Consider the following 19,468-nt stretch of genomic DNA (forward strand, 5'->3'; position numbering starts at 1 on the left):
AGAAAAAGAAAAAAGAAATACATGGAAGCCTTCAAAGCACCCTCAAAGAACTAAAGGCCAGCCACAGATTGGTGCTCTACTGGCACAGCTTCTTAGTCTTACAAGTCCTGGGTCCCTTTTTCTTACTCTGTCTAGCTTGGATGCCAACTCAAGCTACCTGGGTACCAAACCTGAGAACCATTTAGATAGGCACTGGTGGGCTCCCACTCCCTCCTAGTACTTGCATCATAGTCTTCTTCTCACTGTGAGATCCCAGGATATCTCCTCCCCTGGCCCGGGGATAGTTCTGCTTCAATTCATGAAGCCACCCTGGCTCCTAGATAATGTAGCACTTCATCTCTGTACCAAAGATCCTTATCCTGAGCTGTGGTCTGCACTCTATTGACCCTGCAATTGCTTCTTTTACCCCTCCTAGAATTCTCAGTGGTTCCTGGCACCACAGCTACCCCCTTTCACATTGCATGTTCCCCTAAAGCAGGGTTTTTTGTTTGTTTTTTGAGACGGAGTCTCACTCTGTTGCCCAGGCTGGAGTGCAGTGGCACAATCTAGACTCACTGCAACCTCTGCCTCCCAGGTTCAAATGATTCTCCTGCCTCAGCCTCCCGAGTAGCTGGGATTACAGGCACACACCACCATGCCTGGCTAATTTTTGTATTTTTAGTAGAGACAGGGTTTCACCATGTTGGCCAGGATGGTCTTGAACTCCTGACCTCAAATGATGCACCAGCCTCAGCCTCCCCAAGTGCTGGGATTATAGGCGTGAGCCACAGCTCCCGGCCTAAAGCAGGAATTATTGGTTGGGGGGGACATGAATGCGCTTCAGAAGATCTATGAATCCCTGAAATTACATCCAAAACTATGCACATGTACATGCATATAAGAGCATTTTTATGGGGAGAAGGTTTACAGCTTTCATCAAAAAACCAAAAGTGCCTCTTGAGCCACTTGCTTAAGCCCCCTCTCACTCTGTGGAGTGTACTTTTGTTTCAATAAATTTGTGCTGACCGGGTGTGGTGGCTCACACCTGTAATCCCAGCACTTTGGGAGACCAAGGCGGGCAGATCACAAGGTCAGGAGATCAAGACCATCCTGGCCAATGTGGTGAAACCCCGTCTCTACTAAAAATACAAAAATTAGCTGGGTGTGGTGGCACGTGCCTATAATCCCAGCTACTCGGGAGGCTGAGGCAGGAGAATTGCTTGAACCTGGGATGCAGAGGTTGCGGTGAGCCAAGATCGCGCCACTGCACTTCAGCCAGGACATCAAGAGTGAGAATAAATAAATAAATAAATAAATAAATAAATAAATAGATAATAAATCTGTGCTTTCATTGCTTCAGAAAAAATGTATTGGTTATTACCTCCCCCAGAAAAGTAAAAAAACCATCCTCTTGGGAACAATACAGCAGGACCTTGGTAACAAATCCTTCCGCAAATGTGATCCAATGCAGTGAAGGACAAAGTCTACTACTTTAGACTGTTGCTACACCTGCCTTGCTAAATTCACAGAGTAGTCATGATCTCAGGTTCAGGATCTCAGAGAGAAAAGACTAGAAGTGATTACTATCTGCAATTACTATTATGATTCCATTCTTTTACTGATTAGGGCCACCCACTACACAGCAGCTTGCCAGCTGGTTGGGAGACTCACCTATCTCCATTTCTATGAAAGCTGCTTCATCTGGTAGCGCCCGAGGAATCACTCCAGGGTCACTGAAGCTGGTCCTCAACAGTGTAGCCATGGAGAAAAGGAAGAGCATGGCAGCAAACACAGGGATGGCAGGAGACAGCTGAACAGCCAGGTAGCGGCACCTGAAGAAAGCAGGCAATTCAACATTTAATGATACCTACCCTATATTGATCTCCAATTGTTACCAGTATGTCAATCTGGCCCCCACAACAGAATCAGCAGCACCTCAAGGACAGGGACCATGTTTCTTCTCTTGATTTACCCAAAACTCCTGACATATGGCTCTACCCATAGTAAGAGCTCAACAAATAATTGACTGCTGCCACCTATAACATACAGAAGACAGTCTTAAGGACACTCTCTTACCCCCAAGTCCAGTCTATCCTATCAGCCCACTGGGAGCTACATTTCCTCTACCTTAGGAAAGTTCACACCTGCTAAGAATAGGGAAGCAACTGAGCCTGGATTTCTAAGCAACACAGGTTGATCTCACTCTGGGAATGTCCAGGGCTTTTCATATCCACTGATCTGTCATTCAGACTGAGCTTGATGAGGAGGGAGAAAAGATGAGGACCAACCAGAAAGCAGGTTCACAGTGTCAGAGAGTATCTCCGCATGCTTCAAGACCAGTGAAAACCTTCAGGGCTGTTGACTGACTCTGCAACATCCATTCCTCTGGTCTCCTCAATTAGCTCAGCTAATAAGTGACTAACGACCGACAGCAAGAAAATAAGAAAATCGTTTCTCCTTAGTACCCCTCCCCAACATCACGTTCACTCCCCCCTTTCCTCATAATGCACCTGGCAAGCTATTTCTCCTTCTCTCTGAATATCCCAACTCTACTCATCTTTCAGGTGCCAGAGACATCAATATCATCATTGTCATCATTGCAACTATAACTTATTGAGGGCTCTCCATAAGCCAGGCACTGTACTAAGCTCTTCGTCTACATTATCCCATCCAGTTCTCACACTAAATCTATGAAATAGATTCTACTATACCCATCTGATACATGAAGAATCTGGGACTTAGAGAATTCTTACTTCTTCCAAAAGGCTTATGCTAAGCTGCAATAATCTCTCTCTTCTCTACTCCCTGTGGTCCTCACTTCCAGAGCCTTGCATTATTTCCTAGCTATTTCTCAGTATGTTGATGGCATCTCCCTCAACCAGACTTCCTAAGAGCAAGGACCTAGTTTTATTGGACTGGGAATGCTCGGGTTTGAATTATGGCTCTACCAGCTTCTAGCTGGGTGACTTAGTTAACTTCAGTATCCTTATCCATAAAATGAGGATAGTAACAGTGCTTGATGAGGTCACTGTGTGGATCAAATGCACTAGTATAAAGTGCTTAGAACTGCACTTGACACACAGTAAATACTAAACACTAAGTAAAATGTTAGCTATTAACATTATCACCATGATTCCGTATCTCCCAGAGCTCTAATACAAGTAAGGGAACAAAGAAGCTATCAATAAATACTTGTTGATCTGAACTGAATTTCAAACAAAATAAATAGGAGGAGAGTGAGGAGAGTTATCACTGACCTATTTTTATCCTCCTCCTCCTGAGGCACATTTCTCCTTGAAAACAGAGTTTTCACTTGGAGGCAGACTATAAGTGGAGGAGCAAGGAGCAGAGGGAGAGCAGAGAAAGTAAGCTAAGAAAAACGCTTACCTCATCAGCATGAGAAGTAAGCAAGCTGCTGGCCATTCAAAGCAAATGTTTAACCCCGGTTATATATTCTCTGCAGTTTCGGAACAACCTCCATGAGGTCCTCCCCTAGCTCCCTGCCACACACACAACTGCATGGGGGGACACAAGCCAAGTTTTATATTAGGCTAAGCAGTTTTCGATGAAGATGAACGTATGTACTGAACCTGGAGGATGATTTTAGTGACTTTTTTGTTTGCTTGCTTGCTTATTTTTAACAAAATCCTTCATCTTAAGTTGCTCCTTAATGATTTACTTCCTTCTCCTAAAAGCCAAGGGTTGGGGGGAAAATTGGAGAACTGAAGGATCTGGCAGCTGAGTTCTGATATTTAAGGTTCTTACATATCACTAGCTTGTGGATTACCCTATTTTCCACTACTCCTTTTCACTGGTACAGATTAACCAAAAAGGGAATTCAGAAGCGAAAATCACCTCCACTTATCAGGAACCCAAAGGATGCAGGAGAAGCATGAGGCTTCCTTTCATGAACAAGCAAAGTGAAATCACCACACTAACAGCAAATAGGAATCTTCCTGGCCACTGCCCATCACTAAGATCATTCTTGAAAACAAAGAAGTAATGTCTCCAGGACTTAAACTGCCCTGGATGTATAGTCTCCAATCAAAAGCCTTAAAAAATCAGATCTATCTGATTGGCCACCAAAGAGAGTTTAAATTTTTTATTAAAGGGAAAACATACACAGTGAGTAGAACTGCAGCAAAAAATTCTAAATTAATGCTGCCCCGCTGCACAGAAGGACCCAAGCTTAACTAAATCCAGTTCCAACACCTGCTCGTAGGCCAGACAAAGGACAACTTAGACTTGAACTACGCTACGCCATCAAGGATAAAGGTCTCTGTAATCTCCACACAGAGCATCTTCTGCACCTGCTAAAACAATCCACTCTGTATGTCAACAAGTACACAACAGGCCTATTGTATTGTTCTCCTCCAGAGATGAGGCTATTGGCAGCCAGTCATCTCTAGTGAGTGGGTGTGGCTGGGAAGCCAGATGTGGGACCAGCAGGCCTTTCTACTCTGAGTAAGGGGAAACTTCGAGCGCCAGCCACTACGACTATTGTGAACTGCAACCCATAGTGTTTGTCCTCAAAAGTTATGATTAAAAAACCCACCAATACCCCTGGTGGGGGTATTTAGGAAGGGAGGATTGGGAAGATGTTTGTCAAAGGACATAAAATTTCAGTAAGGAAGAATAAGTTGAGACCTATTGCCCAGCATGAGGACTATGGTTAATAACACTATATTGTATACCAGAAAATTGCTAGGAGAGTAGATTTTAAACATTCCCAACATTAAAAAAATAAGTATGTAAGGCAATACATATGTTAATTAGCTTGATTTAACTATTCCAAATGTATACATGTATCGAAACATCATATTGTATACCAGATATATATATATCCTTGTGTGTATATATATATCTTTATATATGTATATTTGTGTGTGTGTGTATATATATGTGTGTGTATATACATATCTTTATATATATATATTCAACCTTTGTCAATTTAAAAATACTTCAAAAATATCACCCTAGGCTAATCCCATAACTGCTATAAGCTGGAAGTCTGTCTCCGACAAAAATAAGCTATGTGAAAGTTTGGTGGTAATTCCCCATACAGAACTCCAAAGTCAGGAGTATCTTCAAACATCACTAACTTGTCTTAGATAAAGACTAGATCAGTCAAGCACGGGGGCTCACACCTGTAATCCCAGCACTTTGGGAGGCCAAGATAGGTGGATCATCTGAGGTCAGGAGTTCAAGACCATCCTGGCCAACACGGCGAAATCCCGTCTCCACTAAAAACACAAAAATAAGGCCGGGCACGTTGGCTCACGCCTATAATCCCAGCACTTTGGGAGGCCAAGATAGGTGGATCATCTGAGGTCAGGAGTTCAAGACCATCCTGGCCAACACGGCGAAATCCCGTCTCCACTAAAAACACAAAAATAAGGCCGGGCACGTTGGCTCACGCCTATAATCCCAGCACTTTGGGAGGCCGAGGTAGGCAGATCACAAGGTCAGGAGATCAAGACCATCCTGGCTAACACGGTGAAACCCCGTCTCTACTAAAAATACAAAAAATTAGCCAGGCATGGTGGCGGGCGCCTGTAGTCCCAGCTACTTGGGAGGCTGAGGCAGGAGAACAGCGTGAACCCAGGAGGTGGAGCTTGCAGTGAGCGGAGATTGTGCCACTGCACTCCAGCCTGGGTGACAGTGCAAGACTCGTCTCAAAACTAAATAAGTAAATAAATAAATAAATAAGCTGGGCATGGTGGCATGTGCCTGTAATCCCAGCTTACTCGGGAAGCTGAGCCAGGAGAATCACTTGAACCCACGAGGCAGAGGTTGCAGTGAGCTGAGATTGCACCACTGCACTCCAGCCTGGTGACAGAACAAGACTCCATCTCAAAAAAAAAAAAAAAAGACTAGATCAGATCTGTCATCCACAAATATAAGCTAAGTGTTTTTGAAACTCCCTATATCACTCCTTGGAATAATAATATCCATATACTTCTTAAAACAGAACTCTCCTGTATTCAAAGTACCAAGAGGCCTTTCTCCTTCCTGGGGATTAGAGTTCCTTTTGTCCCTTATGAATTTTATAAATGCAACCATGTCCCAACTAAATCTTCATTTCTGCCACCTGAAGAGACATCATCATTTTAAGCCATCCTCTACTGACTTCTTGACTGTCCTCAGGCTACCATAGCTGGACTAGACAACTGGACTCCCACATGTCCCCTCAGGCGGCACAGTGGTACTGACCAGCAGTAACCATCAGTGCCAGGCTGGGCTCATGTGTCATGTCCCATCCCCCATCCCTAGCATGCTAGTTCACTGGAGGGATGATGGTAATGACACAGACTTCAATTCACATGAAAACACTCAGAAGAGATTCACGAGTAGAATGGGCAAGAATCTAGACAGAGAGCTATGCCTTACAGATTGGCAGCTTGGATTGCTATTCTGTACACTACACTGCTTCTAAGTCTCCCTAATAGCTTTCTTGCTATGTTTTTTGGTTTATTATTTTATCAATGTAATCAGTCAGCCAACAAGTATTTGTTGGTCTAACAAATGAAGAACAAGGGAAATAGGAGTTAATTTTGTTGGGGAAAACATAACTGACATATGAAACAGCAAAAGAATAAGATGACTGATAATCAAGTGTTAGAACGGTGACTCAGCCTCTACAGGCTGTAAGTGGTCAGGGAAGAGCTCTGTGGGGGAGCTGCTGGCTGCTTGAAACTGCTCCAGTAGCAGCTGGTAAGTATGGCTTTAAGGAAGAAGGCCCAAGGATCAGAGCCCCACGATACTCTTTGGTCACACATGAGAGAAATAAGCCTTTGCTATAATACCTCCCTGATATAGATGGCCATCTGTCCTCTTACTACTTACCTGCTACTGACTGAATGTCTGTATCTCTGCAAAATTCATATGTTGAAATCTTAACATCCAATGTGACGGATTATGGAGGTGGGGCCTTTGGGGGGTGATTAGGTCACCTAAGGCTCCACCCTCATGAATGGGATTAGCATCCTTATAAAAGAAATCCTGGCAAGCTCCCTTGCACCTTTGGCCATGTGAACACACAGAAGACAGCCATCTATGAACCAGAAAGCAGGCCTTCATCAATCACCAAACCTGTAGGCATCTTGATCTTGTACTTGCCAGCCTCCAGAACTGTGAGACACAAATTTCTGTTGTTTATAAGCCACCCAGTCGATGGTAGTTTCTTACAGCAACCAGAACAAACTAAGACAGTACCTCTAGAACACAATAAACATGTAGAACCACCCATAAGACTGTTCCAAGATTTTTCTGATGACCCTCAGAGTCTGCTGAGAGGGGAAGTTTCCCTTAACACTAAAAACCTAATTTACAATCAGTCTCCAGATTTACTTCTATGTGAAGGTCAGAGAAAAATGTACAACCCTCTTTTTCTCCAGCAGCAATAAAGAAAATTAAACAAACAGGGACATTTTCAATTCTGAAGCGAGAAGACATCCTCTCATCAAAATCTCTATCCAGGCAAACCTGCTCAGTGGTTTCCAAACTTCAGTTACAATAATGAAGTTCAAGTTTCAATTACAATATACCCCTGCTCAAGAACTTAGAACCATTCATTGCTGCCTGTTACATTATGCCCCAAACTCCACAGGTCAGTATTCCAAGGCTCTCCATTAATTGGCCTTATCTAATCATCATCATAAGGCCCCTGTCTTCCCCACTCCATTCCAGAAACATCCCACTAATTAATTACCCTGAATTAGCTAGCTTCTTGCTACTGCAAATAGCCTAAGGTACGTCCTTTGTTCTTAGCACAATACCAGCTCCAGCATCTCTGAGGAGAAAGATTTAGGAGTCTCTTCTTTCCCTCAGTAACATCTCAACTGATGTCAACATGTTGGGAAACATCCCTGTTCTCTGGGCTTGCTTTTCCCAAAACAGAGGATCACTATATTTAATTAAGACTCATCCTCAAAAGATGGGAGAGGCATTCAGTGGAGACTGACAGTGTGAAACTCATTACCACAAAAGGTAATAGAGGCTGAAAATTAGAGAAATTCTGAATGACAGAATCATAAAGAATTATTAAAGGAGCCCGGCGTGGTGGCTCACATCTTTAATCTCAGCACTTTGGGAGGCCAAGGCTGTTGGAGCACTTGAGCTCAGGAGTTCAAGACCGGCCTGGGCAAGATGGCGAGATCCTGTCTCTACTAAATATACAAAAATTAGTCAGGTATAGTGGCTCATGCCTGTAGTCCCAGATACTTGGGAGGCTGAGGTGGGAGGACTGTTTGAGCCCAGGAGGCAGAGGATGCAGTGAGCCAAGATCAAACCACTGCACTCCAGCCTGGGCAAGAGAGGGAGACTCTATTTCAAAAAAAAAGGAAAGAAAGAAAAAAATGAATTATTAAAAGAAAGCAAACTGCCACCAGGTGTGGTGGCTCATGCCTGTAATCCCAGCACTTTGGGAGGCCAAGGCAGGCGGATCACCCGAGGTCGGGAGTTCGAGACCAGCCTGGCCAACATGGAGAAACCCTGTCTCTACTAAAAAGTACAAAATTAGCAGGGCGTGGTGGTGCATGCCTGTAATCCCAGCTACTTGAGAGGCTGAGGCAGAAGAATTGCTTGAACCCGGGAGGCGGAGGTTTCAATGAACTGAGATCGCGCCATTGCACTCCAGCGTGGGCAACAAGAGTGAAACTCCATCTCAAAGGAAAAAGAAAAAAAGAAAAAAGAAAGCAAACTGTTCAGGAGACACAACCCAAGGAACTCTTGGGAAGAACTGTTTCTCAAGGAACATACTTTATCAGGAAGTTAAGTTTAGCTAAGTACTGAAACAGATTGATATCAAAGAGGCAACTATGCCTTTCTAAAACTCATTTGGTTAGCCAAGTCACAGACAGAATCCGAAGCTAGATAAAGTGAAGACTGACCTCCATAGAGTCATTCTCCAGAGAATGTACTCTTGGTTAGAGAGCACAATATAGTCACTTTTTCCTCTTCCCAATCTCACATAAGGATGCTCTTCAGAAACCTGGACCTTGTCACTGTGGGCACTAACATTCTGGCATGTCAAAGTTTGGCTTTGGTTTACATAGTCTTGTGTCTCCTCAAACCTAGTAAGCTCATATTATCAGGTCTGCTTTTTCTATTTCACCTGTCTTCCAGACACGCCTCCCTTTCTTTTTCTTTTTTTTTTTCTTTTTTTTTAGATGGAGTTTTGCTCTTGTTTTGTTGCCCAGGCTGGAGTGCAATAGTGCAATCTTGGCTCACTGCAACCTCCACTTTCCAGGTTCAAGTGATTCTCCTGCTTCAGCCTCCCAAGCAGCTGGGAATACAGGTGTGCACCACCATGCCCAGCTGATTTTTTGTATTTTTAGTAGAGACAGGGTTTCACCATGTTGGCCCAGCTGGTCTGGAACTCCTCAAGTGATCCACCCACCTCAGCATCCCAAAGTGCTGGGATTACAGGCATGAGCCACTGCACCCGGCCCACGCTGCCCCTTTCATCAGGATAACTCACTAAGTAACAACGTATGGAGCACAAATTGCTCGATTTTTCTCCAAGTCATCCTCATCTTGGCAGCAGGGACCAGAAGTGGCCACAGCAGTGATGATCCCTCGTTAACTCACAAAGCTCCTGATAGGCTTCCCTGTTCCTGCAAGGCTACCAGAAATGCCATGCTGCAACACCATCAGTTCTCTGCAAAGATGCCTTCACTTTTTAGGAGCATAAGCTTGGGAGACCCCAAGAGCCTAGATGCCACTGGGTAACACACACACTAGCTCGCAAGAATCCTGAATATACTGGTCTAGTATTTGGTACTATGTACACTTTACTAAAGCATGTGGGTTTGAATGTCTTCAGGATTCCATAGCCAAAGGATAACAATGAACAATGAGATGAAAGGTCAAAATTAGAAGAAAAAGCCCTGAGACAGTATAGAGACATTGGCTGGCCAACTCATTTTGATGAAGGAACCTCACTTCTGTGGGCCTGGTTTCCTCACCCACACAAGAACGGAGATAGTCTCAAAAGTCCTTTCCAGCTCTACCATCCTATGATTCTGTGGGTCAAGATTGTTAAATTTTAAGTACATCCAGAATGTTTTAATTCAGCAACACTTATTGGCCATCTACTCTATGTAAGGCATGGTAGAGAGCACTGTGGGGGCTACACAGCCATTGAACATAGTCTCTGTCCTTGAAAGAGACCAGCTGTAGGGGACAACAACAGTGAGAAGTGTAATCACCACAGAGCTCCAAACTATAAGAAATGTCATGTGATTATTTGTTGAATGAGTGGTGTGTACAATTAGCCCAATGAATGCAGAAATTACTGGAAAGTTTTCATGAAGACTCAAGAAAGAATTTGAGGGAGGGGTAGAATTTGGATACGCTAGAAAAGTAATTTTTGTATTGATTACTATTGATTACTAAGCAGTGTTACAAAGCTGTTTTCAGTTCATCCAACTCAATGACTCTTCTGCCAATATATACATCAAAAGCTCTAATGGGGACCAATCTGACAGAACCTGGTCTGACAGTGCCTTGATAAGATTTCCTTCATATACAGAGGACACAGTGAGACCATAAGCACTGATTATAGCAGTAAACTGCTTCTGCTTCAGGGGTCAAGAGTCACACAGTCATTCTTGCCACAAGGGAAGTCTGAGCACCTTGGCCCCACTAGTGACCCGCTCAGAAAGCTAAAAGAGAAAGCTGGAAGCCAATTCCAGGAGACAGTGCACTTGTTCCTTTCTCCAGGATCACACTTTATCAAGAAGTTGAATTTGCCTGAATACCTCAATAGCCTTTCAGTAGCTGGATGGCTCCTAGGTTGTCAGTGTCATTCTGTTACAGTGTCCTGACACTTCAGGCCAAGCTGGTAGCTATGTGTTCATCGCACAAGCTGGATAGAGCTTGAGCAGAAAGAACTGAAAATTGTTCATATGCTCAAAGCTGAAATTGGCAATACACACTCACATTTCTTAAGTACCTCACCCTAAGAATTAATTAGAAAATCCTTTTTCTTTAAGCATTATACCATTTTCACTCTGCTTTTAAGTTTAAATACGTTTACCACGAATACAATTATATTTAAATATAGCAACCTACTGGTAATCTATAATCTCCTTTCGTGTGTATTTGAGTCTTCCAGACAAACACAGAGTTATACAGATTTCAGGTTCTTGGAGTTGCAAGAGACTTAGTGAATATTTGGCCAAATTTCTACTCTGTGACAGTGGCCCTGAGAGAGACTCCACATCTTCTTCAGAAACACTTCTAACAGGCCGGGCACAGTGGCTCATGCCTGTAATCCCAGCACTTGGGGAGGCTGAGGCAGGTGGATCACTTGAGATCAGGAGTTCGAGACAAGCCTGGCCAACATGGTGAAACCCTGTCTCTACTGAAAATACAAAAATTATTTGTATTTGGCAAGTGTCTGTAATCCCAGCTATCCGGGAAGCTGAGGCAGGAGAACTGCTTGAACCTAGGAGGCAGAGGTTGCAATGAGCTGAGATCATGCCACTGCACTCCAGCCTGGGTGATGGAGCGAGACTCTGTCTCAAAAAATGAGTAAAAAAAAAAAGAAAAAAGAAAAAAGAAACACTCTAACAATACAGAGCTAACTGGCCCCAGGGTGGAACAACCTTTTTTTGTTTTATGTATTCAATCTACTATCTGTCCACTGAAAATTACAGGTCACTCATTTGAAAAGTCTTCTAGAAGACACGTAAAGGCATAATCCAAAAATAAAAGGACATCTGCCAGCACTGCTAACACTGTGCGTTCTTCATTAAGGGGCACCCACATGCCTGACCAGACTCCTCAAGCCATCTGGCTGGCCCAGAGCTGTGCTGCAGGCAGCTATAAATCAACTCACACTTGTTCCTAAGCACCTGCTACAAGCAGGACCCTGCTACTAAAATGCAGCTCCAGATGTGCCTCAAGAGTTGGACTATCTTCCCACAAGGCAAAAATGCAGCAGCCAGAGGATGTGGAGTCTCTAGTCCTAGACAATGTAAGGATGAAAATAGATTACCATTTGTCTATTCAGATACCCTCACCTGCCTGAAGGCAGGGGGCTAGATCAACTGATTTCCTGAGGTCTCACTAAGTTCTTTTTTCTTTCTTTTTTTCTTTTTTTTTGAGACAGAGTCTCACTCTGTCACCCAGGCTAAGATCTCCGCTCACTGCAGCTTCCACTTCCCAGGTTCAAGGGATCCTCCTGCTTCAGCCTTCCGAGTAGCTGGGACTACAGGCGCACAACATCCACACAGGGCTAATTTTTGTATTTTTAGTAGAGATGGGGGTTTCACCATGTTGGCCAGGCTGGTCTCAAACTCCTGACCTCAAGTGATCTGCCTGCCTCGGCCTCCCCAAGTGCTGGGATTACAGGCATGAGCCACTGCGCTAAGTTCTAATACTAACAAAGCAGCCCACATTCTGCTCCCCAAACCGCGCCCCCACTATGTGGTGGACAGGAAATTATAGACGCCAAAGAAAAAGGCCGACCAGAAGGAGACTTCATTTCTCAGAGGCGTGCTGGTGTACCTTGTACAACCTGTCACTGGCTAGGCACAACGCAGCCACCACCTAAAGTGTCTATGTGTCTATATATGACACACACACACACACATACACAGGCACGCACATTCACAAACACAAATTCCACCATTCTCAGTACAAAGTATTCATCACCAGGGTCCTCTCCTCTTTGGTCACATTTCCACCTCCCCACTCCACTCCTCTGCTAACACATTTACTTCCTTCTCCCCTCTTCTTCCCACTACTCCCTCCTCCAGCCCTATCTTCAAAAATATTTAGTCTTTCACACACACAGCTGGTACTCAAGGAAGTTTTACAAATAACCTCACCCTTCAAAATGCAAGAAACAACCTGGGGGGTGGGGGAAGTCATCATGGTGGAAAACTCAACCTGCCTCTGTCAAACAGCAACTTGGCTAATTAGAAGCTTCATCCCACCAGCGGTTTTCTTCAGAGGCCTGCAGGGGCCTCAGTGGAACAGATTCCAATCAGATTCTTCTGCTGGCTCCCAGATACAAAAGGGGACAAATGGCAATAGCTCCAAATTTCAAGTACCCCTGGCCAGTCAAACCAGAGGTTTCCTGGGCCCAGAACTACCAACTAACTCAAAGCCTGAGAACAAGGCTTATCTCTGTTTGGAATGGTTGCAATAATAAAAATTTAACCATGGGGGTGGGGGTGGGGACAAAAAGAGAAAAAGGGAGGAAGAATGATAAAGAACAGAGGTCAGCTATTCACTTCCAAGAAGAAGCAGGGCAGGAATGAGGCAAGGAAAATTTGGAGAGAAGGGTGAGGAGAAGGAAAAACGATTTTTAATGCTAGGAATTTATGCCTGCCTGACTACACATGCTCACTGGTACCACACACAAGCACGTGCATGCACACATGCACGCACACACCCTCAGTCAGGAAACTCAAACTGGAAAGCAAGTAAGAAGCCTTCAGCAACCTGCCTGACTTCGCTAAACACTTCACAAAGTCAGCAGTAGCAGCAGCAGCAGCAAAAGGACCTTTAACAAAGAGTTCCTCTGACCTTACTTTCCCAGCCCCGTTATATACTGGGTCCCCCTCCTCCCCCTGCAGTTACTCAAGCCAGCTGCAACCATCCAAAAGTCTGGCAAAGCAGCCCGAAAATCACTCTGGGTGCACTGGGAAAGCCTGAAGCCCTCACAGAAGGACAAAAAATGAGCCCCAAGGGACCAGAGCTCACTTTACTTCCCCACTAGGCTGGCCAAGGTGCCCCCGCCTATCTCCCATGGCCACACCCCAGCATGAGGCCTCCATTTCCAGGTCACCCATGTACATACACCATAGCAGGCTCACGTCAGGTGTGGCTTACAGTCCACACACACCTCTTGGCTCTCAAAGGCCTCCTCACGGTAATCCCAAAACAATTAGCACTGCTCCCATCCCTAGAGTGTAGAGCATTCTCAGCACACCCAGGAGACACGCCACAGTGCCCTAGAATCCAACCGGCCACCTCCCCTAGAGACGAGACCTACACAGACTTCAAACAGTGGCTCGAGTACAAGGTATTACACCACAGAAAAAAATCACTCCAAGGCTGGCACCAGGCATACACAGAATATAGAGTTGTTTACGTTCAGTGATTTTGAGGGAAAGAAAGAGCAACTCACTTCTAATAAGCATGTATGTGCCACGCATACAACTAGTATGTGGTCCAGCTGAGGCTGGAACTAATCCGTAGGTTCCCAATTCAGTTGGCTTTTCACCGTAACGGCTAGCTGAGAGCTGAGCCTTAAGGAAACAGGGCCCAGAATAACAAAATAGGTGAGGATTGCTGAGTGATGTAACAATGAGGGGTGCCCTTAGGTTTATGTGCAGGGGAGGCCATCTGTCATTCAGCTTCTAAGGAGACCACTAAAAGGGAGAGGTGAGTAATTAAGACAAACTTCCTTATTTCCCAAGTCTATCAAGGATAGCCCCAAACCAGTACTACAAAATTGGTATCAAAGGTATCGGTCTTTTGGGGAAGCACATACTCTGTGATGACCATGAAGCAATGAATTCAGCTGGCATCATCTACAGACATTGCTCAAGAGGACATTAAAGTCATCCAAGGACCAGCCCCAAACTCCCCAGAAAGCAGGTTCTTCCCCTAGACCCAAAGTAACCATAATCAGGCAACTCTACTCAACCAAAACTCACTCAAAGGCGAAGAAGAGCGTACATGTCCCCAGGATGAGGAAAAGGGTCAGGTAGAAAATGCCCTTTTGCCGGGCCATCATGACGCGGCCGTCACAGCAAAAGGTGTTCCTGCCTGGGAGTTTCTCCCATTTCCGTGTCACCTTCTTTCTCACCACCATCACAGACATGATTGGAATTCCTGCTCCAAAATGGGTTTTGCGATTACACAAGAGAAGACACAGAGGCTGAGCCCAGCTTTGAAATCACGTTGCCTGCTATTCCTGCCGCTGGGTCAAACATCATCAAAAGTCCAACTGCTAGCCCTAAGAAAAAGCAGAAAAAGAAAAAAAATGAGGCAAGAATAAGAAAATACAGTTCAACCCTCCTTTCCCAGAGACAGAAAGTTGAAAACTGACTGAAGGGGTGGGGACGGGGAAGTGGAGAAAAGTTTATTTCCAATTCGTGTTTGTTCTCTACAAGAAGATATGATTAAAGGTTCTCAAATAAGGAAAAGGGCTAGTATTTCCTCTTAAATAAGCCTCTATGCTTCCAATCTAATGCTGATGATCTGATCATCACAGAACCTTGGAACTAGAGAGGATTTTATAGGTGATCGTGCCAATTATTAATACTTTGTTTTGTAAATGAGTAAAATGAGGACCAGAGAGAGGAAATAACTTATCCAGGGCCACACAGCAGCAATGCTGATATTGCTAACTTCCAGTCAAGGGCATGTTCCACTATGCCACAATGTTCTTTCAACATCATTAAAAGGACTCTAAAAATAATAGTAGAGTTTCTGTCCTTATAAAGCCTCCCTCCCTTCCTCCACTTCACCTTCTTTCTTCAATTAGCCACTCGAATATGAATCACAGCAGGGAACAAGTGACCCTCTGGCAGGGCCAGGAGGTTCTGGACGCTCTGTGCACATACGTGCATTGTATTTACACAAAACAGATTTCCCCTCATCAAACCCTCTGCAACTTCCTGAGTCCGGGAAATGAAACAATCTGGCTGGTCTAGCCTAACATTTGTGGGAATCATAATGAAACCACATCAGAGACCTGTAGGTGAAAGGCTGACTTAAGCAGGAGAGAGTCTGGAATGGTTGGTGACTGCTGATGGCTGGTTGGGGGGTGGGGAATGGCAGCAGCTAAGAAAAGTCACAAGGGCGCTTTCTGGGACATGTCCTAAGTACCATCTCTACTCAGCATCCTGAATTCCCAGGCCCAGCCTTTCTCAGCCTCTGCCACCCTTCTCCTCCGCTCAGGTGTGGTGCTGTGGCCTCTATTTACCGACACCACATGCCCCACGCTGGCAGGACTGAGGAGGAAGCCCGCAGCCCGACGGACAGAGGGAGAAACAGCCAACTCGAGATCATTCCCGGGCTGGAGAAGGCAAAGGTCCAAAAACAGCCTAGGAGCAGAGCAGGGAAAGGAGAAGGTAGAAGGCTCAGGGAAGGGGAGGGGGGGCCCAGAGGTGCAGAGAACCCGTCCTTTGTGTAAAACTAACCTGGAAGATAATCTCCTCCCGATAAACCGGCCCAGCGGGAGAAGGGAGACCACGAAGGGGGAGCCGGCCTGTTAGAACAAAGATCAAAATCCGTCGGGAAGCAGCGACCGGCTCGGGGGGCCGGAGGCCAGAGGCCGGAGATCCGGGCCGGGATGCGGGCGCGGCCTCGCAAGGCCCGCCCTGCCTCCGCCACGCCGCGGACCACCGCCCCAGGCAGGTTGGGACGCGCGCCACATCCACACGCACACGCAGCCACACGCTCGTACACACTCACACACGCCCCGCCACGTGTAGTCACCCCGGGCCAGGGGCTCGGCGGCTGCCGAGTTGAGAAGGGCGGTGCCGACGTCCCCGCGTCCCGACGCAGCGGAAGGGGAGGCAGCCCACCCTGCAGACCAGCCCGGGAGACCCCCGCCCCCACCCCTCGTTACCTGAACCACGGAGACCCAACTCGGCCGGCAGCTGACGGCAGGAAGCGGACCGTCCCAGGGGATCGCGTCGGCTGCCAAAGGTGGCAGCGACTTCTCCTCCCCGGGCCGGGAGGCTGTCTCCTCCTGACAAGGGGCCCCAGTGGTCGGGGCCCTAAACCAGCTGTGGCAACCGCCCACCGCTGGCCAAATGGAACGCTCCTCACGTCACCAGGTCGCTCCAGTAGTTGCTCGCCCTCTATTGGCCGATCGGGCTCGGTGCCTCCGCCCCGGCCGCCCCTATTCCGAACTGCCATTGGATATGTCGAACGCCACTCGACGATGCCTCCGCCCACTCCTCAACCCATCTCCCTGCTGCATGCCCACCTGCCCAGCCACTGCCAGCCTCTCTTTGGGGTCTGAGCGCCAGTATGTGAAGTGTTGCCTTCTATTAATATAGTTACGCAGAGACGGAGGTGAAGGGTAATGCCGATGGGAGAGCGAAGGGTGGAACCAGCCTGCACACACACACACACACAGACACAGTGAGATGCTGAAGCAACGCTAGCTCACAGATCCGGGTGCTCACCCCAAACTAGGTCTGTCGTGGGCCTCTTCAGCCCTACTTGCATTAAAATCAACCACAACTTGAGATTTTACTCTTTATTGGCATAAAAACAAGTCCTCTGCCTCCCAAGTCTCATTCAGTAGCCAGGGACCCCATATCTGTCCCAGTCACCCTAGCCTGCATCTCTAAGGCTTTCAAATTAAAACACACAAACAAGCATAAAAAGCATGTTGTAAAGGATAAATATCCCAAGAACATATTATCGTTTTGCAGACCTAAAACAACTAATTGACATTAATGGAGTTAAAGAAACTCCACTGAGAGGACATAAATTCTTCCAGGTAGGTAATGAAGTAAAGATTGCCAAAAAGGTTGTAAATTTTTATTCTGTTTAGAGAGTGTATGATAACTAAGGGGAGAATCCAATGCAGAATTCCCACCCACCAACCAGATTGATTCTTTCCTTCTGCCACCCAGCTCTGCATTACTGCCACCATGAGCCACTGCTACTGAGCTGAGTGAGTTGCGTGCATTAAAAGTTTGAGATTGGGCTGGGCGTGGTGGCTCACGCCTGTAATCCCAGGACTTTGGGAGGCCGAGGCCGGTGGATCACCTGAGGTCAGGAGTTCAAGACCAGCCTGGCCAACATGGCAAAACCCCGTCTCTACTAGAAATACAAAAGTTAGCCGGGAGCGGTGGGACTCGCCTGTAGTCCCAGCTACTAGGGAGGCTGAGGCAGAAGGATCGCTTGAACCCAGGAGGTGAAGGTTGCAGTGAGTCAAGATCATGCCACTGCACTCCAGCCTGGGCCACAGAGCAAGACCCCTGTCTCAAAAAAAAAGAAAAAAGGTTTGAGATTGAGGTGGGGAAACAATTAAACAATTGAGAATCACAGTATTGTATTATAGGGTGACTTTAAAAGACACTAGGTCTGTTTTCATTAGTATGACTCTTGCCTTCCAAATATAAGAGAAAATATGAGAAAAGGTTGAAGGTGGCATCTCCTTTCCAAGTGTAAGAGGAAATAGGAGAAAAGATTGAAGATTGGAGGAGAATGCCAACATTACCAGCCTAGGTTTTCCTAAGCATGAGAAAAATTTCAAAGTTTTAGAAATTTGGTATTTGGAATTAGTACAGAAGAGACCGTCAAAGCTCTTCTTAAGGCAGTTGTATGTTAGTTGAAGGACCACATACATGGTCAAGAACTATTTTTCCTTTACAGTATTTGTGTCCCACACGATATGAAACAAAAAGCTACATAATAATTACATTTGACACTTTCATGGCACCCTTCAAAACTTTTAAAGGATTTTAAAAACACTAGGTAATTCTGAGATGTGTTGTAATTAATTTTCAAAGGAAAGTTTGTCTTTATAAAGCTTCCATTGTTCTTTAGCACTCATGCTGATTACAATCATCAGTTTATTCCTCATGAAGCGTACGATCAGTATCATTGCCTCCAGTTCTCCTGCTTTGAATTCTGGAGGGTGCTGGTATTGCACACACTTGGTATGGGAGGGAGAAGAACTTCCCTAAACCTCATCAGCTCTCTGGATTTCCAAGCCTGTGTATATCAAATGCCCTTAGGAATAGTATGATCACCCCAGCTGCCATCCTTCTGACTATGGAGCAGTGAAAAATAGCCTCTGTAGCACTCAAACATATTTTGTCCATAGCTCAGGTGCAGGTGAAGCCTGAGGAGTCCTGGAATCGATGTGTCATGGCGACACATTCCTGAGCTCTGCCCCTCCCTGCTCTGGGTCACATTCCCTCTGAGATTAAGTGGCTACGTGAGTCAGGTTTGCTTTATTACAATCTATTATTATTTATGCTCACCACTCAAAGAAAAATAAGGAAAATTTATGTGGACAAATATCCCATAGTACTTCCTTCTATGTAACTACATCATTTTATATAATCCTTAAAGTCTTAATACACATACACAACGAAATTATGACTGTAAAATGAGACTGTTTTTTCCTATTCTTTCCTCTTCTCTTTTCAACAGACTTCCCACTTTTTACATCCAAGTCAGTGTTGGCTCTTTTGAAAAGAGGTTATAGGCCGGGCGCAGTGGCTCACATCTGTAATCCCAGCACTATGGGAGGCCAAGGTGGGCAGATCACTTGAGGAGAGGAGTTCGAGACCAGCCTGGCCAACATGGTGAAACCCCATCTCTAACCGGGCATGGTGGCAGGCACTGATAATCCCAGCTACTCAGGAGGCTGAGGCATGAGAATCACTTGAACCTGGAAGGCAGAGGTTGCAATGAGCCTAGATCGCTCCACTGCACTGCAGCCTGGATGACAGAGTGAGATTCCGTCAAAGAGAGAGAAAGAAGGAAG

At 45.7% G+C, this 19,468-nt stretch overlaps 1 protein-coding gene across 1 annotated transcript in view; it reads right to left on the reverse strand.

Moving 5' to 3' along the window:
• ZDHHC9 (zinc finger, DHHC-type containing 9) overlaps positions 1-16,818 on the reverse strand; it is a 38,756-nt gene extending 21,938 nt beyond the window's left edge. Inside the window, exons 1-4 of the mRNA XM_011936973.1 lie at positions 16,580-16,818; positions 16,149-16,216; positions 14,658-14,959; positions 1,651-1,811 (exon numbers count right to left, since the gene is read on the reverse strand). Coding sequence (XP_011792363.1) covers positions 1,651-1,811; positions 14,658-14,824 — 328 coding nt within the window. The 5' untranslated portion in view covers positions 14,825-14,959; positions 16,149-16,216; positions 16,580-16,818. The remainder of the gene's footprint in view (positions 1-1,650; positions 1,812-14,657; positions 14,960-16,148; positions 16,217-16,579) is intronic.
• Between the last annotated feature and the right edge of the window lie 2,650 nt (positions 16,819-19,468).

Source organism: Colobus angolensis, unplaced genomic scaffold (genome assembly GCF_000951035.1).
Source record: "Colobus angolensis palliatus isolate OR3802 unplaced genomic scaffold, Cang.pa_1.0 Scaffold159, whole genome shotgun sequence".
NCBI lineage: Eukaryota > Metazoa > Chordata > Mammalia > Primates > Cercopithecidae > Colobus > Colobus angolensis.